Source organism: Lepidochelys kempii, chromosome 8 (assembly GCF_965140265.1).
Source record: "Lepidochelys kempii isolate rLepKem1 chromosome 8, rLepKem1.hap2, whole genome shotgun sequence".
In the NCBI taxonomy this organism is placed as follows: domain Eukaryota; kingdom Metazoa; phylum Chordata; order Testudines; family Cheloniidae; genus Lepidochelys; species Lepidochelys kempii.
In genome coordinates, this window is record NC_133263.1 from 47,656,791 (window position 1) to 47,683,630 (window position 26,840).

The following is a 26,840-nucleotide window of genomic DNA, read 5'->3' on the forward strand; positions in this document are numbered from 1 at the left end:
CAAGTTTGCTCTAGGTGGTATCTTCACAAACTCTAAAGACCCTCGTGAATAATATGAACTGTGCAAAATAAATTGATTTATAATAAATTATTTCCTGAAAGCTAGAGTACAGAAGGGCTCTTTGATTCATGATATGGGTGCATCATTAGACAACAAAGGGGAATATTAAGCAATGAATAAGAGGTTGGTGGTAAAATGGCATCTTCAAATGTCTGAAGTGGGTAAGCACCAAGGAGAGATAGCTGGGAATGAAACGGGTGTAGCTAGGAGAATATGCCTCAATGTCTGTCTGAAAAGTGTTCAGACAGTGAGATCTATTATACTTTGTAATAGTTGCCCAAGGAAAGTTGTGGGTAATTTAAAACTGGATTATAACGTGCTGAAGAACATGCTATAGAGCAATCCTCCATCAGCTGTATTCCAAACAGTCAGTTGAAGTGACTTGCTTGATGTCATGTTATAGGTCAGTGGGTGAGCTGGGATTAGACCCTAAATGACCTGACTTCCTCGCGCAGTCCCTTTAACCATAGGCTGCATCGCCTTTTGGGCAGCAAATAGCCTGAGGGACTGATTACAGGGGATTCATTCAAACCCTTTCCCTGTTGTTCACTTCAAAGAAAAACTCCTCATCTGCATGATAATACCTGAAATGAGATTAGGAGACAGATCCGCTTCGATAAACTGGATCAAAGTATCTGGACATTCTCTTCTTAAGAAAGAAAAGCAGCAAGATGGTTCCTGGAGGTTCAGCCACTAGGTGGCACTGTTGGTGAAATACATTATTGCAATGAAACTCCTCAGCAACTAGCAAAGCATTAAAGGATTTTATGGTGAACATCTCTGGTGTGGATAAGCAAGCTCTGCGACCAGTCCCTGTCTGGTAGAGGAACATGGTACAGAGTCAGGAGTAAACTAAAAATAGAAACAAAAGGAACATAGCTACAAAGCTTGCAGCATCTCCTCAACATGCGCCTCTTCACTACCACAGAGGATGTCACCTTTGGCAAACCTTCACAATGCACAGCTTGGATGAGGTATTTTTGCAAGATTTCAAATTGCAAACTCCACAGAGAAACTGGAGATATATAGGTATCTTCTTGCTTCCCTGCAGCATAAATTAAAGCAGAGCTTATCTTTAAATCCTCTGACTTTACTGAAGACAGTCACAAAGATGCCTATGAAAGGGTTCTGGCTATGTTTGCTGCATACTGTATACCTCAGAGACATGTGGTTTATGAAAGAGCATGTTTTCAACCGAGAACTCAAGACTCAGGAGGGAAACGTTGAATGTCTTTATAAGAGCTCTGCCATGCATTGGCTGAAAACTGTTTTTTGGGAATGTAGAACACGACAATATCAGACAGGCTGGTTATTGGGTTAACAGATAGAAACCTTTCACAGCAACTACAACTGAAGAGAGATTTGATCTTAGACACAGCTGTACAAAAAGCAAAGCGGTGTGAGCTAGTGAAAAGCAACCCTAAAACAACTTGAAAACCCTGCAATGAGCTTAGAAACTGTAAGCGGACATTTGAGCGTTGTCATTATCCTAAAACCCCTGAAACAAGGAGACAGAACTCCCAGGTTCTGAGGAACCAATTCCAGCCTCTGTGCACAAAGTGCAGAAAAAGTTAGATCCTAAGAGATGATGCATGTCCAACACAATGTGATACATGTATGAAATATGGACATTTTACAGCTGTTTGCCACCTCGAAGGAGTCAGGAAATTGACTTGTCTTATGGACAATCAAGAGCCATTGTTTCTGGGATCTATCATGTGTGACGACATAGAACTGCCTGGAGTGTGAAACTGAATATTCATGGCAAGACAATTGACTTCAAAATTGACTCAGGAGCTGAGGTCAGAGTCACCTCAGAAGGGACTTACAATCACCTTCAACCCCTCCCAGAGCTGAAGTCACCTGACACAGCTCTGACTAGCCCTGGAGATTCTGAACTACATGGGCCAATTCACCACAGAAACCACTTACACTCTGAATGCAAAACTTTTGTCTTTGTACATGATCAAAGGACTACAGACCAACAGCCTTCTTAGCCGCAGCGTGGCAGCCATGATGGGCCTAGTGGGAAGTGTGGAAGAACTCGATGGAATGTTTGGTGATATTCAGAGGTGCCATTTAGGGAAGGGGGAGACCTGTCCCCCCTGTGTTTCGTGTCACATCTGGGTGAAGTTTGCAGCAGGAGGGAAGACGCTGCCCCTCCTCCCCCTTATGCCCTGCTCCACTGCCGTCTGCAGCTGCAGTGCTGCGACGGGGCTGCCACTGACCAAGTTGCTCAGGACCCAGAGCCTGCTTCCTGATCTGCTGCACAGAGTCGGGCAGAGGCTGATGCCAGGGTGTCCCCCTCTCCCTTCCCATCATGTACCCTGTCTCTGCTGAGCTGGGATATGGGGACAGGGAACCTCTCTGTGCCCCTGAGGAGTGGGAGCTGTGGCTGCAGCTGCTGCTGCAAGCATTCAGGCTCTTGAGTGCTCTGCTTAAAGAGAAACAATCCCCCCAACACACACACACACACACACTCACTCACTCACTCACTCACACTCTCTCTCTCTCTCTCTCTCTCTTCCCCCAACACACTCTCTCTCTTTCTCACACACACACACTTGTGTTGTAGTTGTTGTTATGACTTGGTACTTCCTGTCAAAATGCTCAATGCACATATATTCTCTGTAATTTTACTCTTTCAAAGATCGTTAAGGATTACAGTGCTGTTATTGTAGTTTTTTGACTGGTCTGCACATTTCATAATTTAATTTCTCTCTTATGTTTAAATTTAATTCTTTTAGTAGTGAGTTCTAAAATGCCTAACCTGTCCTAGCTGGAATAATTATCATTATTACTTTTATTACCATATTGTGCTTTATCATTCATTATTTAAAGTGGTACAATCAACTAATAGTATCCTTCTAGAATGTAAATTTAGCTTGCACTCACCTTAGCAGTGCCAGTTTTTTTTTAAAAAATAGCTAAACACATAACTTTAGACACTGGGCAGATGAAGGTCACTTATTTTCAAATTGTATTTTTAGTTCTATCTGTAAAATAACTTAAAATTTGTATGAAAATAAATGCAGTTCCAAGACATACTAGTTGTAATGATGAAATCAAATATTAGTGAGTCACATACATGATTGTGACTGGTAAATTTAAATGCCAAAATAATTAGAAAAATAAATTCCTTTTCTTAATAAAAGACGAAAAAACCTTAATAGCATATGTTAAAATTTAATAAATGTGCTTTTAATGGAGTGAAAAACAATTGACTAAAATAGGGTAGATAATGGCAGTAATGCAGAGTGTGTCTGTTAGAGGAAGTAAGCAGATTTTATTTTTATTTATGTCTACTAAAGATAGTGTACAAAGTATCAAACCTGCGCTTCTGAAATCTGTGTTAAATCTCCAGAATTAATACTTTAAGGCTTGGGATTGGGAATATCTTGCTGTATTATCTCCTGATGTTTCTAAATTTACATATAAACTTAAGATGTGGCTTTAATTGGTGTTTGCATATATTTTTTTCTTTCTTTATATAGGATTAAAGACACAGTGCTTCTGTCAGCTAATTTCTAAGTTATCTGCAAAAAAACTAGAGTTCTCAGGTGCCTAAGTAGCCCTTGGAATCACAGTTAAAGTTGTGTCCCCCCCCCCCCCCCGCCACAAAGAGAATCTGAAATGGCACCCCTGGTGATACTGGATTTTTGAAAGGAGAGGCGGTACAAATCAATTTAAGAGATGATGCTGAACCATATAGGGTACATGCACCTCGCAGCATTCTTCCCCCATTACTACATTAAATAGAAAACTATTTTGAGACTGGAGCCAATTGGCATAATTGAGAAAATCTCTGAGTCAACAGCATGGTGTACCCAATGGTATCAGTATAAAGAAAAATGGAAACACATGAATGGGTGGATCATAAAAGACTTAAGTTTTGAGAGAAAAATCTATCCTCCCAACACTGGATGACTGCCTCCCTGAAGTGAAAGGAGCTACAGTATTCTCCAGGATGGATGCCGTGAGTGGATTTTGGCAAATTCCATTAGCCAAAGGAAGTATTAAACTGACTACATTTATCATACCCTTTGGGAGGATTTGCTTTCAAGGATTACTTTTGGGATTCCCAGTGCACCTGAAATTTTCCAAAGAAAGATGGCAGAACGGTTAATGAGTACAAATGGAGTTGTAGTTTCCCTGGATGACGTTGCGCTGTATGGATTTTCAATGGAAGAATACAGCAAAACCCTCAATGAATGCCTAAGCCTAATCAATCATTCTGGACTGAAGCAACACAAGGGAAACTGACTTGCGGGTAGGCAGAAAATGCAAGGTTTGGGGACAGACAACAAACAAAGGTGGAATCAGGCCTAGTCCTGAGAAGGTAAAAGCAATTTGAGAATTGAGTGCACGAATGAATGTACCAGAACTGAGATGTATACGGGGTATGGTAAAATAGCTTGTCAATTCCTACAAGACCATTCCACAAGTGACAAAACCACAGGAGGAACTGTTAAAGTTCAACACATCTTAGCTGTGGGGCCCAAATCAAGAAATTGCCTTCAAAAAGAAATGATCTCAGCCCGCTCAAGTTCTGAAGTACTATGATGTGAACAAACCCACGATGGTCAGTGTGTATGCAAGCAGCTATGGCCTAGGACAGGGATCTCAAACTCAGATTACCACGAGGGTCACATGAGGACTAGTACATGGGCCCGAGGGCCGCATCACTAACACCTCCCTGCCACTGCCTGTGGCCTGACCCCACTCCACCCCTTCCATGAGGCCCTGCCCCTGCCCCGCCTCTTCCAACCCCTTCCCCAAAGTCCTCACCCCAACTCCACCCCCTCCCTGCCCTTATTCCAACCCCTTCCCCAAATCCCCGCCCCTGCCCCACCTCTTCTCCACCTCCTCCCCTGAGTGAGTGGCTCCCTGCTCCTCCCCCCTCCCTCCTGGAAAGCGCTAAGTGCTTCCAAACAGCTGTTTGGTGGCGGGAAGCACCTGGAGGTAGGCAGAGGAGCAGGGATGCAGCACGCTGAGGGGGGCGGTGAGTGAGGGGAGCTTGGAGGCCGCAGGAAATAACTCAGGGGGAATACGGGTGGGGGGAGCAGGGAGCTTGGCGGGCTGCAGCAAATAACTCTGCAGGCCACATGTTTGAGACCCCTGGCCTAGGAGATGTGTTGTTGCAACAACATGGCTCTGAATGCAAGCTAGTTGCCTTTTGCTCTCACACACTCACAGAATGAAAAGGAGTGCCTGGCAAGCGTATGGGCATGTGAGCATTTTTATAGATTTCTGCATGGACTGGACTCATTTACACTGATAACAGACCATAAATCTCTTGTAACCTTCAACAATGGAAAAGAGCTAGATCAAGCACCACTAAGATACCTATTGCTAAAGGTCTATTGCTAAAGGTTAATGCAATTTAACCCAAGTGCTAAATATGTTTCTGGGAAAAATCTGGTCATCGCAGGCACTCTGTCATGGAGACCAGCATTGCACTCAATTACCCGTGCACTCAAAAAAGAGGAAAAAGCGTACGGGAATGCATACAGACCAATGTCAGAAAAGAGACTACACGACCAACTACCAAAAGCAACATCAACAGAGATGTAACTTCAGGAAGTTCTAAGTTACTTTAGGGGCAGCTGGCCAAACTATCATAAGGAAGTGAGGAGACTGCTTTCTGAAGCATAGACAATTAAGCAATTCAGATGGACCCATGATTAAAAGCCCTTGCATTGTAATTCCAAGGGAGATGAGAAGAGAAATCCTAAACTTCATCCAGGAAGGAATCAAAGATTAACTAAACGCTGTGAATGGGCTAACCAGTCAACATGGTGGACAGGTATCAGCAAGGACATAAAGAATAAAGTATCTGCATGTGACGATTGCAGAATTAACAGACCAACACAAAGAACCTTTTTAATAACAACACCTTTACCAGACAGAACTTGGAAGAGAGGAGCTGCAGATTTATGCAAATTCAGAGGATATCATTACCTGGTTGTTGTGGACTATTTTTCCAGGTATATAAAAATGTAATGTTCTTGAAGGACATGTTGCACTGTTATCGAGAAAATGAAGTGCACTTTTTCTCATTTTGGTATTCCAGAACTTGTGATAGACCATGGACTACAATTCACTGCTGCAGAATTCTCTCATTCTGAACAAAAAATGATTTTGATCCTATTACTAGCAGCCCACGTTACCCACAAGCGAATGGAGAGGCTGAGAGAGCTGTTAAGACAGCCAAGAAAATCCTACAGCATGAAGATCGATTCCTTGCTCTTCTGAGTTACAGATCAACACGAATAGGAGCTCCTGGATATAGTCCAGCACAACTCCTCATGGGAAGACAACTCAGACTCTTTTCCAAAGTTGGAATGGTAATTCTGTCTCCAAAGTGAAGAGAGGAGCCAAATCAAATAAAAAGGCTAAAAGAGTTTCTGAACACGTTTACAATGGACATCACACAGAGAACTGCTAGGTCTAAAACCCAGTGATTGTGTTCATCTCAAACTGGATGGAGAAAAAGGATGGACAACTCCAGCTGTCAAAAAGAAAAGGAATTCAGCGCCCAGATCATATGTCATTTGAGAATGAGAGTAAAGAGTTCAACAGAAACCACTGACATCTACAGTTTGTTCCACAGAGAGAACAATCAAAAGAGCAAACTTTACAGGTAGCAGATGCAGAAAAAGAAGACGATAACTCAGGGATTCTGGACCAACCATAGCCAGTTGTTGCAACTAATGGCCAGTCAGATGACCAAGTTGTTACATGTTCAGTCTGCATAATTAGGAAACCAGTACAATTCAGAGACTTTTAACAGACAAATACAAACTGAACTTCAAAGACAGAGGATAGTGTAAATATTGTAAATGGTAGGAATGTCAAAATTAAAGAGGGAGATGGGATGGAATGCTAAACCCTATTATACTGTTCAGCCACTGTGTGTGTGTGTGTACAAATACCTTATTTAAATGAACCTCAGCCATACCTGGCAGAGCATTAAAGGATCTTAGGCTGAACATAGCTGGAGGGTATACGCAAGCTCTGTGCCCAGGCCAGGTCTGGTACAGGAGCATGACAGTTCCTGTGTCTGAAGTGTCAAGAGCCCAACATTGCCGTGGGATGCTCTGAATGGGTGGTGCAGGTGACACAGGTAGCTGGCAACGAGCGACAGATGGTTCTCGTGTGGAGATAGCACATGGAAAGACAGCTCTGCTTCTGAAACCTGAGGCCTTGTGTGCTTCAGTGGGCTGCCACACAGTGACTGAGCGAAGGAAATGAGACAATGAGCATCTCTGGCCACTTGTTCCTTGTTCTTCATTCCACTGTTGCGGAGGAGGGAGAGACCAGACGCTGAATGGGCACCAAGGCTACAATTCTCCCCATGCTGATGGATTTGAAGGAGTTACATTTGGCTAATAAACTCCAGCCCCTAGGGCCTGATTCTCTTCTGGTTCGATGCTGCTTGAACTCACCCAATCTCGACGGAGCTACTCCCAGCTTTAAACTGCTGAGATCAGAATCTGGCAGCGGGTGGGCTACACCCTCCTGTGTGCGCAGTCTGACGCCTTCGTCAGACATTCGGACAATTCCCTCAACCCCAAACCGCATTCTGCGGTGGAATGAAGGAACCTGACAACACGTGCTGCTATTTCCTGCGACACTTAGTTCAGCTGTGAAGGATCAGTGTCCAATATCCTCCCACAGCTTGAATATGGCATGTTAACAGCCCCCAGAGGAGCCATAGCTTACCGTGGAGTGTCTGAGAATTGTGTGTGGGGGGGAGCTGATTTATGCAGGCATTTGTCCCACACGTTCTCTGACAAGAGTGCTATCATCAGCATACTTGCAAGGTGACTATTGCTCACCAAGCATTTATCGAGTGAATTCCCTCGCTCTCCCATCACAGCTTAGATAATCCTCATGTTCGGGGAGGCACTGAGATCATTTGGAGCACGTCTAGGGGTTGGGGGTTTTTGCAGTGTGTACTTTCAAGGGGGTAAACCAGGGCCTCGCTACCACACAGTAGGTGGGCCTGGGAAGGGGGACGGCATGTCTGTTGGATCAAGAGTGATGAGCATCAACTGGTTGAACCCTCCCGCTGCAAAGTGGTGACAGAAGCTACTACAGCTTGGAGGAACCCGGTAGGGCAGATCCCATCTGTCTATTCCTCCACCTCCAATCACTGCAGAGCCCCACTGCTGGGCACCCCCTGTTGAGGGGCTTGGTGCATGGCCCATCAAATGTGGTTTCCATTGTTTCTGAGGATAGCCTGTGTGCTGCGATGCATCGGCCAGACCCTAAAGCACTGCTGGTACTTTCCCCACCCTGGCCGGGGGTTAGCTCTCTGCATTGTAACCTGAAGAGCACAGGATTTGTTCTCTGAGCTTGGATTCTCTTTTTACAGTCCACTTAGTCCCTGACCCTGGTCTCTTTGCTTCTTGTGGCCGCAGGAGAAAGGAGGGATTTGGAGATTCCGTGCTCCACTGCTGGTCCTCCTCTCTCTGGCCTGCAGGTGTCGGAGGGCCACGGACGAAGCATGTCATTTTTCTCTCTTCTCCGGCTGGCCGGCATTGAAAGGTTTGTGTAGGCAGTTTTCCTCATAGGGTATGTTTACACTGGAGTTAGACACCCACAACTGGCCTGTGCCAGCTGGCTTGGGCTCAGGCTAAGGGGCTGTTTCAATTGCAGTGTAGATGTCCTGGCGGGGCTGCAGCTCCAGCTCTGGGACCCTCCCACCTCGCAGGGTCGTACAGCTCAGGCTCAGTACTGAACCTGACTGTCTACACTGCAGTAAAACAGCCCCTTAGCCCAAAACCCTGGAGGCTGTCAGCTGGCCTGGGCCAGCCGCAGGTGTCTGATTGCAGTGTAGACACACCCTGTGTCCCAGTTCCAGTCTCCCCAGGGAGGTCGGAGTGGAGAACTCGGAAAAAAACAACATGTTCAGCTCCCAGTCTCTCACAAGCAGGGATGGATGGGCTGCAGAGGAAGCACACCCAGCCTCTCTCTGCCCGGGGCCTCTCTCACCACCTCTCTCTGCCCGGGGCTGGGCAGGTTGAGGAGACAGAGGGCCTGCTTCATCACTGCACCGCTCCAGTTTCCCATCAATAGATCAGATTGACACCGGGGTAGAGCTGGAGCAATACGCTGGCCCAGAGTGAGATGGGAAGGAAGCATTTTGCACCATTCTGCAGCGCCCTCTGTGGCTGATCAAGAAACTACATGGATGGGGTTGTGACTGGGAGCCACCCCCTTAGCAAAGCAGGGACGGCAAGGGGGGTGCCGGTGCAGGAGGGAAGGAAGGATGCAGCATTTGTTCTGTGTAAGTAAGAGATGCAGGAGGCTCCCGACTTCAGACGCTTTCTCCTTACCATCCAGCGGGATCACTAACAGGAAGGGAAGCGCAGGCCAGATGTTAATTACATCGGGAACTTTCTAAAGGGTTTCCCCCCTCTCCCGCCCATGTTGGCAGAAACAGCTGGCAGGTGGCATGTTCAGCCGCTGGGTCAGTTATGGCACCCAGTCAGCTGTGCGCACATCTGGCTCACACGTGTTTGGTTCTGTACTTTGTAGCTTGGCAGATACTGGGGGATTCTGGGGAGGGGGGGTGTCCCCGGTGTTACCTACATATGGAGAGAGACTGAGGTTAATCATCTTCCCCTCCCTTCTCTGAAGACAGGTTCAGGGCTGATGTGTTGCTTACTCCCCTCCCCTTGCCTGAGTCAACATGATTCTTTGAGAGAAGAGGTTAATGAGATGGGCACAGATGGCACCAGCTGCTGCGGGCTCTGAAGTGCTTGTTGACTCCCCAACAGTGTTTGTCCCAATCTCTTGACAGTTTATTCAGCTGATATGGGTGGGGTGGGGGCTGGAGCAGGCTGGGCAAAGGGAGGCAGAAGGGAACAATGAACCCTCAGTGTTGCTCATTTAGAGAGCGTTGCTGGCTTGGGCCAGCTGGCAGCAGCAAGCCCAGTGTCCGTGCTCAGCGCATGAGAACTAATAGCAGACTCAGGAAAGGAGAGGCAGGTGGATATGATGCTGCTTGGGAGTCCTGGGTTCAGTTCCCGGCTTCAGCCCAGGTTTTCTATGTGCCAAAGCAAGGCACTTAGGGACAGATTTTCAGAGGCATTTGGGCAACTAAAGATGTAGGCCGTCGCCTAGTGGAAGAACTCCCCAAGTGCCTGACTCCCACTGATTTCAATCTGTTTAGGTGCTTTTGAAAATACCACCAGGCACATATCTAGGTGCCTAAATACCTGCCTGCTTGTCTCTCTGGCCCAGATCCTCAAAGGTCCTGAAATCTGGGCCCATTGGTTTGCCTGGGCCTCGGTTTCCCCCCTGTGAAGTGGGAATAACAGCACTACCCTATGTCACAGGGGGTTGTGAGGTGAAATACGTGACTGTGTGGTGCTCTGGTGATGGGGGGCTGTGTCTGAACCTAGGATTAATAGAGTCTAGAGGTGAGGGCGTGGGACTGTCTTTGCAAGACCTCTCCTCCCCCTCGAGATGCTCTGTTGCTCCGAGAGGGGCAGCTGAGACGTCTCCCCACTTTGGCCGTTCCTCAGGCGTATGTCTGCATCAATAGCTAGCGGATGATACGCCAGTAGATGGCTCAGAAGAATAGGCAGCCTAGCTCCTGGATTTTGTTGGACTAATAAAACACATTGTGTAGTGCAAATGGCTGCCCTCGAGCAGCTTTTTACCTCAGCTCTTAACAGATACGTCTGGCCTTCAGTCTAGCTGGTGTCTGTGGCCTTGTGGGACATGTATGGCTTGGGAGCTCTCTCAGCTGGATATAACACATAGGTTATATGTATCTGCATATACACCCACCCCTCCCACCTCTTTTTACAGGTGCTTTGTCTCCTGGGGATCCATAATCTCATCTCTAGGATCCCTATCATGTAACTGGGTCTGCACAGACGCTGTGTGGGTGCTGGGGTCCATCCACATGGGTCCAGTTGCCAGGACCATGGCCTAGAAAGGTGCAAATTAGCACAATTTCTTTTGTTGTGGTTCCTTTTGTTTGGTGTGATTTCTTACAGACACCCCAAATTGTGCTTGATGCAGAGTGACTAGTTAGAGATTTTAAAATGGGGGGGGAGGGGAGGGAAGGATTTCTGTGTATCTCTATGTGAGCCATCTTTGCGGTCTAAAACGGATCCAGGTTGTGCTCATTTTCTCTTCAAAAGGGTCTCTGAAGCACTCAAAAAATGGACAGGGCACAGCCTCAGCAGATGTAAGTCAGCCTAGCTGCACTGATTTCAATGATCCTAGGCTGACTTACACCATCTTAGGATCTGGTCCGATGTACCTGAGCAACTGTTTTGGCCTCCAAGCTTTCAAGTTGGTAATGAAATCTGAAAATCCCAATAATCCCAGTGGATCTTTCTGCCCTCGGAACCAATTAATCTATTTTCTGGTAGTTTCTGCATTTTGCTGTCAACACTTTGCACACATCTGCTCCTCTCCTTGAATGAGACTGATTCAAGACAGAGGCATTTCATTTGTGGTGTGTGGGTTTTTTCAATAGATTTTTTTAAAAAGTACCTACTCTGAGGACCTGATGAGGAATGTTGTTGTCTGGTAAAGTCTGCCAAGCTGTTCATGAGAAACCCAGGAAAATATGAAGTATTCAAGGGAAGTGGCAAATTCATCATTGCTTGAACTCTTTCAATACAGGTTGGAGGCTTTCTAAACACCATGCTGTAGTTCAAGCCCAAGTGATTGGACTTGATTAGTGTCATGTAGTAATGAAGAATAATTCTCTCCACTCCAGGAATCGCTAGGTGTTTATGCAGAAGGTCAGACTAGAGGATCACAATGGTCCCATTTGTCCTCAATATCTATGATTGTCAGGATCCCAGCTATGAGATGCGGACGGAGGCCAGAGGGGGTTCAGTAACTAGGTTCTGAGTTCAGTCCAGGGGGTCCAGGCCAGAAGCAGCAGTCCGTACTAGTGTCACGCTGTAGGGCAAAGTCAGGTTTGAGGTCAATGAGCTGCACTGGGTTGGAGCCAAGTAGGTCAGCTGAGGTATGTGAGTGGAACAGAGGCAGGATGAGAAATCAGGAGTGGAACAGGGGCCAAGAACCATGACTTGGTACCAGGAGCAAGACTAGGAGTGTGCAGTAGGGTCTGTCGCAGCAGCAAGGCTGGGGTCTACCTAGTTTCACAGCCAGCCTGCAGCTGTCTTCCCTAGGCCTTACATAGCATGCCTGGGCCAATCAGGGAATGCGGTAGGCACTGCCAGTCAGGGCCTCTTTGGTAGAACATCCAGTGATACCTGAATCCATAGAGTTAACAGGCAGCTGTTCCCCACTCAAACAGACCTTTTTGGGTGGCGGTGCATCCAGGAGCCAGAGAGCTGGGTTCCAGACCCCCGGAGCCTCACAGGGAACTTGTAAAATACTGGTAGGGTGCTGTGAAGATGAACACATTAGCTTACGGTGCCTGTGTTTCATGAACAAAACCAAGAGGTAAGTGCAGACCATAGATACTGGTCTCATCCCACACGCACAAGTGGTACCAATGTGCTGACACCGCAGTTTGGGAAGCATCTGAATGACACTCCAAACCACACTCCCAAGAACAACCCATCTCCTTCTGTTTTCTACAGTTCTTTTAAACACTTCTCAGTGTGCAGGGAAATGCCAGATTGAAAGCCCAAGAGACTAAACGCCAAATGGGCATATGCCTAAACCGTGCACTGCTGGAACAACCTACCCAGATGCAAAGCGTGCTCTGTCTCCACGACCTCTCTGCCGAGATTAACATCGGTGGCTACAGTTGTGGTGTGATTTGTAACTGGACTCTGACCAGCATTTGTATAGGCCCCTTGAAGATCATCAAATGGTCTGAACTTGGCTGGCTTTGAACCAGTGATCTACAGGTGAAAGGTGGCCTACTAGGTGTGAGCACCAACCAACAGCCTAGTCCTGAAAGTATCCCCTACCATGGCACCACCCACACAGGTTACCATGATTCTTGGACAAATGGAGGAAGTTGAAATGCAAAGGCAGGAAGCCAGAGGACACATTCTCCTCAGAATCCAGCCAATGGCAACATAAGGAATTTATAAAACCTCAGGCAATGTCTCTGGCCAATTACTCATGGTCCTCTGCTCTACCACAACATCCTCCAAATTCCAGCCTGTGTCCTCTCTATCACAAGTCCAGCCACTGCCTGCTCTGAGCAACTTTCCTTTCCCTTTTCTAACCATATCGAGTGAACCCATCGCAGCCTTCCTGGCCCTGTGATCAATGAACCTGTGCAGAAGGAGACTCACAAACCCCAGACACTTCATCAGAATCAGGCCCAGTGCTTTAGCTGCTGGAGCTCTGAGTGAATTCTGTGGTACCATTTGGTACCTGGCCCTTGCCTCCAGGGGTGATCAAATCCACCCTGGAATGCCTGATTCTTCTGCTGACAGAAATGTTTGGATTTTTTTCTAGAAGACCTGCTGTACTTCAAGGAGGAGTTATTTCAGGGAAGTTCTCTGGCCTGTGTTATGCAGGAGGTCAGGCTACACAATCACAGTGGTCCCTTCTGGCCTTGGAATCTATGAGGCAAGACAACCTGGATCCTTCAAAGTCATCTTCAGGCCATTGTTGTTTGCACTGCTGGACTTCATCCTCAAGGAGATGGGTTAAGCAGTATCAGCATCTTTGTCTGACTTCTGCCCATCAGCCACCTCTGACACTGATGAAGATTGGGTGGGTGGGCACCCCCTGCTCCCCAAAATCTCTGCCATCTAGAGTTTCACAAGGCTTGGTCTTGTCACTCTCCTCTTACATGCCTTAGTACAAACCTTAGTGATAGAGTGAGACAACACAGGCTGTCAACAGTATGCTAAGTATCCTTTCCCTCCAGTGTATCCTCAAATCACCCAGGGCTTCAGGGAGGTTCAAGGCAAGATGGAGAACAGCTGGCTTAATCAGAATCCTGGGAGGTCTGAAGTAATGCTAATTGGGAGAGGTAAATAGTTGGAGGTGTTGGCCAAAGCTATCACATCTCTGTCGACTGCATTCAGAGTACGCAGCCTCAGGGTCACGCTGGATTCACCACTAACCCTGGTGCATCAATCAGCAGCAGGCACTAAAGTACCTTCTCTCACCTTTGGCCAACCAGGGATTTTCAAAAGCACTCAGCATTGACCTAACTCTGCTCCCATTGATGTCAGTGGACTCTTCACCACCAGCTTGGCTGGGAGCAGTTGGGTCAATGCTAACGTCTCCACCCCTCAAATGGAGACCCAGCCGCTGTAATTCATACATGGCTGGGCTCTTGCAGCTCTCACTCCTCTGTCTAGACGAGACATTCAGAAAGGATGCTGATCAGTGGAATGAGCCAAAGAGAACACTTCACATCCCAGCATGCCGCATCCAGCACGGGCTGTCTGTGCACCACAAGATCTAGAAAGTTCTGCTGCCGATTTTGGAAACATCAGAGGGGCTAGGCCACTGGGATTTCAAAGACCCACCTTTGTGGTAGCCATGGTCGTTGGGTGTGTAGCAAGTAGAGATTCAAGAGAGCAGGAACCAGAGTCAATGCCTTTTCAAAGGCAGCTGAGAAGAGTCCTACCCATGATATTTTCAGGTCATTTTGGTAAGACACGTCTCCAGAATAGCATTCCCCAAAGAGCAAGGGAGGAAAAAGACCTGGCATCACATGCAAAATAACAGCCTATGATTGAACTGAAATCAGGATAAAGAAACAACATCATGTGCAAAATCAGGGCCCTTGATTACACCTGGAGTAGGTTGGACAAACGCACAGACTGCGCGCTGGGTCGTTCTCTGCATTTTAACCTCGCTCAGCACTTAGGTGTTTTGTAAATTAGATCAAGAGACAGATTATATGAGAGACTTTGTTTCCCACTCCCTTGAGTCACCTCGTCCCCCTGCAGAGCTGTCCTCCTGCGGTAATGACAGTTATTCCATTAGGATGGGCGTTGGCGCTAATTGGTGGCAGCTGCCATTGCTGTTATGTTTACAGGGTGCACTGGAAGAATTGATGCCAATAAACCAAAGCAGCCTTGTAATGTATGGCATTAATGGAAATAGCCTGATCACAGCCCTTCTCTCCGAGATGTGAATCAGCAAAGAGTGCACACTGGAGACAAAAGGCGATTTCTGTGGTTCCTACACTGAATGATGAACAGTAGTGCACATCCCATGTTAATGAGGGGGAATAGTCACTTGTAATGTTAATGGCTTTATGAATGGGGGAATGGACTCCAGTAATATTAACCAGGGATACACATCCACCACAAAGGGACGTACACACTGTTCATATTAATAGAGGTTTCACCCCCCCCATACCCATGAGGAGCTCACCCCAATAATGTTAATAGAAGATGGAACCTATTCTTCTCAGTGTGAGTCTCCAACAGGGAGAGCCAAGTGTTCCTGTTGAACAGGTGATACTCCCTACTAGTGCTAACAAGACTTATTCCCTCTCTTCAAAGGGGAAAAATTCCATTACAGTTAGTTAATAATCTCTTGCTCTTATGACTAACACCTATTACGTAATAACCCCTAGCACTTTTTCATCTGTAGATTTCAAAGCACTTTACTTAAGAGGACAGTTTCATTAGCCCCATTGTAGAGACTGGAAAACTGAGGTACAGAGCAGGGACATGACTTGTTCAAGGTCACCCAGCAGGCCAGTAGCAGGGTCAGGTCTTCTGAGTTCCAGTCTGTTGTGCTATCCACTAGGCAAAAATAAATATGGAGTACATTTCATGCTATATTACAGGATCGTGGTCATTAAAGATGGGTAAAACAACCTGTTGTAGCCTCAAATGCATCATCCTACAAGGGCAAAACATAGGATCCGCAACTAGTGTACATTTATTAAAGCTCCTTTGAAGTCAGCTTGCAGGCTGTGCTGCATTGAAACATCTATGTCCAAATCCAGAGGACAACACAGCCCGCAATATGTTACAAGTTCTGAATTCAAAGACAAAATTGTAGCCATAATTATTATTAGAGATAAATGTAATTTTTCAAAATAAAAAGTTTAGTCAAAATGGTCTTTTTTATCAATTGACAATTTTTGTGACACATTTTCACTTTGATTCAAATTTTTTTTTCTTTATTTGATGAAACTGGAATTAAAATTTTAGGCTCTGATCCTGCAAACACTTCTGCAGGTGCTTAACTTTCCTAGCAGGTAGGGCCCCATTGGAATTAACGAACCTGCTCAGGGAGTAGAGTCGAGCATGTGAGGAAATAGTTGACGAATCAGGGTCTAGGTCTGAGGTTTTTCTTTTCTTTTTTCCTTTTCCACTCTGTAACTTTGGCAAAAGTTCCATTTTTTGTAAGTGTCAGAACTGCAAAAGTAGAAATGACATGAAAAAAGAGGGGAAAAAGAGAAATATTGATGACAGTTTAGTACATTCAGTAGAAAAAAATTAAAAAGTGTGAGATAGGATATTAAAAAAACCCAACTCTGAAACAAAAATTTTTGTGACAAAAACTTGAACATTTTCCAAAACAAATGAAAAATAATTCAGTTTTTAAACTTGCCAAACGAAAATGGCTTTTAAACTGTTGTTTGCAGTGTTGTAGCCATGTTAGTCCCATGATATGAGAGAGACAAGATGGGAGAGAGATTTTATTGGACCAACTTCTGTAGGTGGAATAGACAATCTTTTGAGCTACGCAGAGCTCTGCTTTCCTTGTGGGTAGACATAGGGTACCTTTTGGACCTAATATACAAGGCATAGATGCTTATAATGTGGCTGGGAGTTGCCTCTACCTTTAGTTCACAGGATAAAAAAGTATGTTTCCATTTAGCTTTTATCAATTAAATAAACAAAACCCTCGTGCCTTAATATTTGGGAAATACGTAGTTAAGGAAATTTCAGATAATTTCATTTCAGTATCCAGAAATATTTTTCAGTACTTCTAGCTTTTATTTTGTGTATCTTAGTATTTCTTTTACTAATTAATGAACTGCAGTCCACTACCAACCTTAACTCTGACTTTATTCTTGTTAATATCTTGAGTATAAATAAACCAAACACTTCTGATAATTAGTAAGACAGACTTTGCTACACTCTATTACCCACAGAGATTAGAAATGTATTGTAGTTTAATTATGGTATGTACTTTTTTTCCCAAACACTTTAGGTAATTGAAAGTTGTGAACTACTTCATTTACATAATTCTTGACTCCACTGTTTTCTTATTTATCAGAAGTAAGCACCATAAAATGGAGTGATGGGTCTGTGGAAACTACAGGTTCCATCATGCAGTGCTCCACCTTGAACTGAGGGTGTTGTGTTCATGGCGCACCCGCAGAAAAGTTAGATTAGAAACATCAAATAATCTTGCTGGAAGATTGCAGCATAACACTACTTTATTTCTCAGTGGTCAGAACGATAACACACGAGAATCCAAAACCAGAGAGAGACAAAGCAGGCTGCTCCCTAAAACAGGGACACAACTCACCCTGCCATGTTCTAGGTTGGCTCCTTCCAGCCTGACTCTGCCTCTCTGAGCCCTGGATCTCATGCTTCACCAAAGAGTCATCTAGGCTGCAAGCAGGACCAGGAAACACCCCAACTCTTAAAGTGATAGCTTGCAATTCCAATATAGTCCTCAATACACCACAGAGGGAAGGTGGAGCATTGGACACTGGGATTTGCAGTGCACTGCAAGCTCAATAAGCTACTGCTCCATATTAAAGATGAGGATAGGGCTGTTTAATGTAGATTTGACATGTCCCTCCCATCAGGGGAAAGGTGGCAACCAGCAGAAGGGGTCACGGTACCCCCAAGCTGGCAGCCCTGCTAGAACATGTCCCTTCTCTCTCTCCTGCCAGGCTGTTTGCCGTGAAGTGCGCTGGCTGCTTTGAAGGCATCGCACCCAGTGAGTTTGTCATGAGGGCCCAGAAGAGCGTCTACCACCTGAGCTGCTTCTGCTGCTGCGTCTGCGAGAGGCGGCTGCAGAAGGGTGACGAGTTCGTGCTGAAGGAAGGCCAGCTGCTGTGTAAGAGTGACTACGAGAAGGAGCGGGAGCTGCTCAGCCTGGTGAGCCCGGCTTTGTCGGATTCCGGTAAGGGGGAACCCGGAGCAGAGAGGAGCTTGTGGCCTGTGCTGTGGGGAGTGAGTCCAGGCCCCCGCAGAAACATGCCTGACTATTCTTATGGATTTGTATGACCTTAGCGCGTAGGAACCCCAGTCGTGGCCCGGAACAAAAAGATGGCCCCAGCCCCAGAGAGCTTATGTGAGATGGACCACAGCTGGGACATATAAATCCAAACTGAGAACCACTCCAAGCTGTAGGGGTGGCTCCCTACGATAACCCACGATAACAGGGTGGCTCCTTTTCCCACTCGAGTCATATAATGAGACCCCTTCTTGGCTCCTGTGTGATGATTGAACCCATACCTCTGCCTCTAAAAGCTCCAGCGTCTATGTCTTGAGTCCAATAACATTAGCTTGTAGGGAGCAGCAGGCTTTTAAATCTCTAGGTGTGGTCTAGCCACTAGAGGGAGACAGAGAGACAGAGATTAGCATGGAAGCCCCAGTTGTGGGCCAGGATCCCGTTGCGCTAGGTGCTGTACAAACACCAAACCAAACAACAATCTCTGCCCCAAAGGGCTTACAAACTGAGCATAAGCCAAGAGACAACCAATGGAGACCGACAGAGGTGGGAGCAGCAGGAAATGAGATCACTCTGGTCCGAATGATTGGCCATGGGCTCTGCATACCCACAGTCAAACCGCTGTTGTTAAGATTTCTGAAGGCCTCATGGCAGAGAGGAGTTTTAAGGAGGGATCCGAAGGAAGATAATGTATTAGTTTCCTGGCTGTTCGCAGGGCGCTTCTCCAAGCACGAGGAGCAGCAGGGGAGAAAGCCCCAAGGTGCGGGTTTGAAAATACAAGAAGTGGGTGATGGAGGCTGGCGTCATGAGCCAGTCGGAGGTGGGAGTTGACCTTTCACTACTGGATGAGATGGAGGGTGGAGAAAGCCCATGGATGGTCTTGAAAGTGCAGACAAGTAGTTTATGTTCGATACAATCGAGATCCAGGGCTGGATTGTCACTTCCCAATCTGCCTGAGGCAGAGATGGCACATAGCTGCACTGTCCCAGGAACAGACCTGGGAAGGAATTATGAGTCTGGTTTCCCTCTTGCTCCGGGGCGAAGTGATCTGCTGCAGATTTATACTCCAGCCAGTGTGTCGGCGGGGTGGACAATGGTTCGACTGTGGGTCTGCCCATTCCCTGCCCCTACCTACCTATTCCGCCACCTGCAAGGTGGAGGAAGAGTTGCTCCATGGAGACCCCTGCAGTAATCCATGATGCAGCCTCAGACTCCTTTCTGCTCTGTCATGAAAGCAGGTCACACTCCTTCCCTTGCTGGACTGTTCATTGATAGGATTTCAAACCATCCCGCCAGCTCTGACTGTATTTTACAAAGGTTATGCAGAATTATGGACATGCAGAGGGTTTGTGGGACTTGGAATATTGAAATGATGGAGAAATGCCTTCCCTATGTAGTGACAATAATGCTTAGCAGCTTACCTTGGTAGATCTCTTTACAAAAGTGAGTTATTATAATGAGTATGTATTATTGTACAGACAAGGTGGGGGAGGGAATATCTTGTTACTGAACCAACTTCTGTTGGTGAAAGAGACAAGCTTTCAAGCTTACAAAGAGCTTAAGAACTTCAGCTGAATCCGGGCCTTATTACACTGAGCGCTGTACAAATATATAGTGCAAATGCTCATAGAGCTGTGCAACAAACTGATCTTTTGGTTCAGTGGCGGATCTGAAAATTAAATTTAAAAAAATCAGTTTCGGGTTGACCTGAAATGAAATTTTTTTTGAACTTTTCAGTGAAAAGAGAGTTTTTTTTAAAAAAAATCATTTCAGGTCCAACTAAATGTTTCAGTCAACCCTAACCAAAATGTTTTGTTTAGTTTCTGAGGGTTTTACCTTTTTTTTATGAAATAAAATGGAAGTAAATTCAAAATGAAAAGTCGTTTTGAATAGAAAAATCAAAACATTTTGTCTTGAAAATGTTGAAACAAAACATTTTGACTTTTTTGGAGTTCTCTTACTTGTTTCAGCCAAAGCAATTTGTTTTCCATGAACGTAAGAACAGCATATTGGGTCAGACCAATGGTCTATCTAGCCGAGTATCCTGTCTTCCAGCAGTGGCCAATGCCAGATGCTTCTGAGGGAATCAACAGAACAGGGCAATTATCGAGAGATCCACCCCTGTCATCCAGTCCCAACTTCTGGCAGTCAGAGGCTTAGGACACCCAGAACATGGGGTTGCATCCCTGATCATCTTGGCTAATAACCATTGATGACCGTATCCTCCAGGAACTTACCTAATTTTTTTAACCCAGTTCTAGTTTTGGCCTTCACAACATCCCCTGGCAATGAGTTCCACAGGTTGACTGTGTGTTCTCATAGACTTTAGGTCAGAAGGGACCATCATGATCATCTAGTCTGACCTCTTGCACATTGCAGGCCACAGAACCTCACTAACGCCAATATTGTTGTGTGAAGAAGTACTTTCTTATGTTTATTTTAAACCTGCTGCCTATTAATTTCATTGGGTGACCCCTGGTTCTTGTTATGTGAAGGAGGAAATAACATTTCCTTATTCACTTTTCCACACCATTCATGATTTTATAGACTGCTATTTTATCCCCCCTTAGTTGTCTCTTTTCCAAGCTGAAAAGTCCTAGTCTTTTTAATCTCTCCTCATATGGAAGCTGTTCCATACCCTTAATAATTTTTGTTGCACTTCTCTGTATCTTTTTCAATTCTAATGGGGTGACCAGAACTGCAGACAGTATTCAAGGTGTGGGTGTACCATGCCTTTATATAGTGGCATAACGATATTTTCTGTTTTGTAATCTACTTCTTTTCTAATGGTTCTTAATATTCTGTTAATTTTTTGACTTCTGCTGCACATTGAGCAGATATTATTTTTAGAGAACTACCCACAAGTGACTCTAAAATCTGTCTTGAGTGATAACAGCGAATTTAGATCCCATCATTTTGTATGTGTAGCTGGGATTATGTTTTCCAATGTGCATTACTTTGCATTTATTAACATTGATTTTCATCTGCCAGTTTGTTTCCCAGTCACCCAGTTTTGTGAGATCCCTTTGTAACTCTGCACAGTCAGCTTTGGACGTGACTACCTGGAGTAATTTTGTATTGTCTGCAAATTTTGCCACCTCACTGTTTCCTCCTTTTTCCAGATCATTTATGAATATGTTGAACAGTACTGGTCCCAGTACAGATCCCTGGGGACACCACTATTTACCGGTCTCCATTCTGAAAACTGACCATTTATTCCTACCCTTTTGTTTCCTCTCTTTTAACCACTGATTCATGATTCCCTCTTACCCCATAACTGCTTACTTTGCATAAGTGTCTTTGGTGAGCAATCTTGTGAAAGGTTTTCTGAAAGTCCAAGTATACTATATGTACTGGATACCCCTTGTCTGCATATTTGTTTGACCCCCTCAAAAAATTCTAATAGATTGGTGAAGCATGATTTCCCTTTACAAAAGCCATGTTGACTCTTTCCCAACAAATCCTGTTTATTTTTGTGTCTTGTATTCTGTTCTTTACTATCCTTTCAACCGTGTACTTGGCACTGAAGTTAGGCTGACTGGCCTATATTTGCCAGGATCACTCATGGGGCCATTTTTAAAAATTGCTGTCACATTAGCTATCATGCCAGTCATTGGCACAGAGTCTGATTTAAGTGATAGGTTGCATACCACAGTTAGCAGTTCTGCATGAACTTGTGAAATGTTTTGATCAAACTGACTATATATTTTGTTGGGGGGGATAGTTTAGTTTGAAAATTTTTGCCCAGGTCCAAATGCCAGTCTCTGCCACAAAGAGCTTCCAATCTAAAAGTTTTATTATTAGGCAGTGTGACCTAGTGGATAGACCACTGGATTGGGAGACCTGGGTTCTAGTCCCAGCTCTGCCACTGTCCTGCTGGGTCACTTTGGGTAAGTCACTTCCCCTTTCTGTGCCTTAGTTTCCCGCATCTGTAAAATGGGGTCTAAGGATAATAACCTCCTTCGTAAAAAGAAAAGGAGTATTGTGGCACCTTAGAGACTATTAGTCTCTAAGGTGCCACAATACTCCTTTTCTTTTTGTGGATACACACTAACACAGCTGCTACTCTGAAACCTCCTTTGTAAAGTGCTTTGAGATCTGGGGATTCGAAAAGCTAGTACTTTTATCATTATTTCCATTTTTACAGAGAGGGAAAACTGAGGCACAGAGTTGTGACATACCTTGTTCAAGGCCATTTGGTGACTCAGGGGCAGAACTGGGACTAGAATCCAGGTCTTCCAAATTCCCTGCCTATTCCCTAGCCTCTGAATTGTGGTAAATAGCCTGACTCCAAAACTGGGCCTGACATACCTCGGATTTGGTGACTTTGCGGGCATACGGCCAAAGGAGCTGTTTGATAGGATGTCTGGAGAGGGCTGAGAATGTGATTCCCCAAATGACGAAGGGCTGGGAAGGAGTTTTGGTAGGTGCATGGCTGGCTGAGTTCCCATTGAAATGGTGACTTCAATGCTGCTGGAATTTGATTGTGCTATTAATGATGTGTTAGGGTGTGAGAGCCTTGGATCGGCCTCTTTCATTATTTTACATGTAACATCTCATAACATTACATATAACATTAACGTTTAACATTTCCTTTATTAAAAAAAAAACCCAAACCCTAAATAAGAACAGTCCTGCAGCAAAGACTAGAAAAATAAAATGAACTTTAAGCAGAAATATTTCAGTTAGAAGAAAAGGAGTACTTGTGGCACCTTAGAGACTAACAAATTTATCAGAGCATAAGCTTTCGTGAGCTACAGCTCACTTCATTGGACGCATTGGTGTCCCTAAAGACAGGGTGCAGTCCCTAAAGATACCGTCTAAGTGCATGCAGGGGCTTACAGTCACATGCCATTTGCCTGTGTCTTGCAATTGCATCTGATTTTCCAAAATACTGTTTGCTTCCTTTTTGAAACATGTTGTCAGATGATAACGTGCTAAACACCTGGAGGCCGAAGCCCTGTGAAAGGAATGGCCGGCAGTCATTTGTAGCAAATCTTTGTTGCTGTAATAACAGCTAGCTCTTCTGTAGCAGATCTCAAGTTGTGTTGCAAAAGGGATCAGTATCATATCACAAGTTGGGAAACCGAGGCACAGAGCGGCGATGTGACTGGTCCGAGGTTACTCAGCAGGCCAGTCACAGAGCTGGGAATAAAACCCAGCTCTCCTAAATCCTAGTTTAGTGCTCTGTTCACTAGGTCACACTGCCTCCCCTAAGTCATTTGGAAAACAAATAGTTGTCATTATCCTCTCACTGGGAATGTCCCTTCCCAGTACAGGTTTGATGAAGCTGGACTGGGACCTTTCTCTGCACTTGTAATGGAGATGGAAAATCATTGCAGCTGTTGTAGTGAGTGGTGGGTGCCTTGCTGATTTCGCTGTTGGGGGGTTGTATGTTTTGGATGCAGCGGTTATGGTGAGTGAGTATCCAGAGAATGAGTGAGATCCCTTGTAGCCAGTGGATCTCCTGGAGAGAGAAGCTGATGTTCTACAGCTTTGGATGGCCCCTATTGGAGGGCTTCCATGCCATGTGATATTGAGTCAATTAGCTTCAGGAATGATGAACGCCAACAACCGAAGGTGCAGTTGCAAGTGTTGTTGCTAGAAAGTCAAGTAGATGATTGCCCAATATTGGAATGTATGAATTAGGAACATGGTGCTGTGAGAGTGCTGAATCAGACCTTGGAAAGTCAACTGGCAAAAAATCCCTCTCTCCTCCACTCTTAACTTACTGGAGATAAATATCTATATCTATCGAGGAACAAGCAAGCCAATTCAGATAAAATAAGAACCAAAAGAAAACCTCACCCCAAAAGTGAACCATATCTGATTTGTGAGGGGTTGTTTTTTTGTGTGTGTGGTTTGTCTAAGTTTGTCCCAAGTATTCCCAACAACCTCAGCTTTGCTTACAGTACTTCTAGCCGAAACAAAAGGAGTGGCAGAAACCTCAGGAAAAAAATGTCAGTTCCTATGAAAACTCCAGCCAGATTTTGGAGACCCAGGAGATCTGGAGGGTTGGGAGGAACTTCGGAACAGACTCCACATTTTTGGACCTATCCCCAAACCAGACTCAATCCCCAAACCTTTAGTGGCGATCCACCATTGCTGCTTGTGACGTGACTGCTTTGTAGCTCAGTCCAGGATGTTCATCTCTCTTTGCTCCTCCCATCTGGTGGGTTCAGTAGTGGGATCTCACTGAATGTGGTGGTGTGCATGTGACATGGTGACTTTGATTTGTGATGCCATCTGGCAACCCAACATCTCAATGTGCCTTTTTCGAGGAGGAGTGAAAAGGAAAGGGGTGATATGTTGCCCTCTTCTGGAGAGGGATGGCTTTGCACTCACCCTGACTGAGCAGCTGAGCAAGCCAGTGGACTGCTGCCATGCCCTGTGGTAAGGAGACCAAAGCAGAGTGGTGCTCCAGGAAGGTGGGATAATGTCATGTCATGTGTGAAGAGGCCAAGGCTGTGCTTCCGCAGGCAGAATGACAGTACAAGCAGAGCTCCAGCGCGGCCTTTCATGAAGGAGTCACCTGTGCGATTTGGCCAACCATCTCCATGCTCCTTTAACCTCTTCCCATGGCTTCTCAGTCCCCTAACTCTTCTCAGGCTGCTGGCCTGATTTCCAGACGGGCTGAGCAGCCATAAATCCCAGTCAAGGCCATAGGAGCTACAGGCATGAAACCAGAGAGTGCCCCGCCCCCGCGAGGTTGTACTCTCCTTTGCATGATTCCCCATCTCACGAACTCACTTGGGTGGAGTGGGACCTTGAGAACTTGAACCTGTCACCACAGCCAGCTTTCCCCCAGTGCCAGGTGAACCCCATCGAGATCTCAAATGGAGCTTGGTCCCTGACTTTCACTGTGCTGGAAGGAGCTGTGAAATTAAGAGCTGCATGTCCAGCCGGTGGCTGCCTTCCCAAAGGCCCTCCAGAAATGTAAGAGGCTGGGAGGGAGGGACACAAACCGAAGGCCATTTTGTGAGAAAATGCAGATGAAAAGCAAGGCTGTGGAAGCCATATGTTCTCTTTAATCTCCCAAACCCTCGCTTCAATTACTGCCTCCCCTGAGCTCCAGCGGCCAAGCCTAAGTAAACAAGCCCTTCTGAAAGAAGACCCTGGTTTCCAATTAAAAGTGTACTAACATTTCTCCTCTCCCTAATTCCCTCCAACCAAAGAATTTTTTCATCTCCGCGCACGAAATCGAGTAGCCCTGGATTGCCCCCCCCACCTCACCCGGCCCGGCTCCCTTCCCCACTGAGCTGTGGGGTCACCCAGAGGTCAACACAGACAATATAAATGGCCCCCAGCCCTTTCCCATGTGACGTCAGGAGGAGCCTTAAAGATTAATTAATTCCTACCTCGTTCACGGAAGGCTTTAAAGGCAGAGTTAATTAAAAGCATTACCACACTAAATCCGACTCAACTTCCCCTGCCCCCCCGATGGATTCTTGGAGCAGGTGTTTGGGGAGTTTGCCCCCCCCCCCCCCCTTTCATCACTGGCAGAGTGGAGTGCAGAGACCCGTTTGTTTGCAGCGGGTGGTTTTGTCATGTCTTGAAAGCTGTAGCGGCTCCAGTATTGTCCACTGAACTGCACTTGTCAGACACTAACAGCAAAATGTCCTGCTGCGCTCCTAAAGTCATGTGGTTAGAAATAGTAGCCAGACGCTAGCTGGGAAATAGCATCAGGGCAGTAGAACACCTACAGGCATCATCATAAGATGCTCGCAAGCACTCAGCCTTCCTTTAGTGAGATCGAGAGAGTTTTATTGCCATCACCTCTGCGGTGGGATATAAATGAAGACAACAGGGTCACTTGTCCCGAGCAGAAAAATTTCAGGTTCCTTAGTCTTTAAGTCTCTAGCAATGGACTGAAGCCACCAAGTTCAGACCTGAGGGTTTCTTTTAGGCCCTATATAATTATTGATAAATTACACATAGTGTTAGGCAAACATGCGTAGTTTCTGAATAGAAATGGGCCTGACCCCTTTAGTTTTGGGAAAGTTCAGGTCCAGCAGCAGTTTCTTCTGCAGAAGCTGACATAACGCTTAGTGGAATATAGCTGTTTATATAGGCATCGCTTTACCAGCTACTGAAATGCAGCCACCTCTGGTGAGGAACACGCATCACAGGTGTCTAACTGCACCGTATTGCTGCACAGTGGTTTAGGATGGGCATAAGAATGCCATGTGCAGTTGGAACTGCAGGCAGCAGAATGGAATGACCCACACTGGAATGTAAGCAGGACACTGGTGTTAATGCAGCATTACACATACACAACGTGGCAAGGAACCAAAAAGTGGCTAGCCCTGCAGTTACATGTTGCATGTGAAACCCAGTGAGCAAACCCCCTTCCTTGGTTTCCCAGTAGCCTGCAAGGAGAGTGGGTTTCTTTCTTGGAGAGGGAGGAAGAGAAAACCCCTGCAGCAGCCGCCAGAGATTGGAGGGAATTAGTGTGACCGGTCTGCCCCCTGAACCTAAGCTGCCTGTGGGGTGGGAAAGGAAAGCAGCTGCATGCGGCTAATAAAGCATGTTGTTCCATGTCGGCGGCGCCTATTAGCCACACCAGGTGCGTGTGCTCAAGGAAGAGCAGGGCTGGAAGCATGCAGAACGTCAGGGGTGCCATAGGGAACCAGTTAAGTACAGTGGTTAGGCAGCTGCACTGTGATGGCTGCTTACCACACCAATCATAGACT

At 45.8% G+C, this 26,840-nt stretch overlaps 1 protein-coding gene across 1 annotated transcript in view; it reads left to right on the forward strand.

Moving 5' to 3' along the window:
• LMX1A (LIM homeobox transcription factor 1 alpha) overlaps positions 1-26,840 on the forward strand; it is a 144,670-nt gene that overhangs the window by 97,677 nt on the left and 20,153 nt on the right. Inside the window, exon 4 of the mRNA XM_073356381.1 lies at positions 17,864-18,096. Coding sequence (XP_073212482.1) covers positions 17,864-18,096 — 233 coding nt within the window. The remainder of the gene's footprint in view (positions 1-17,863; positions 18,097-26,840) is intronic.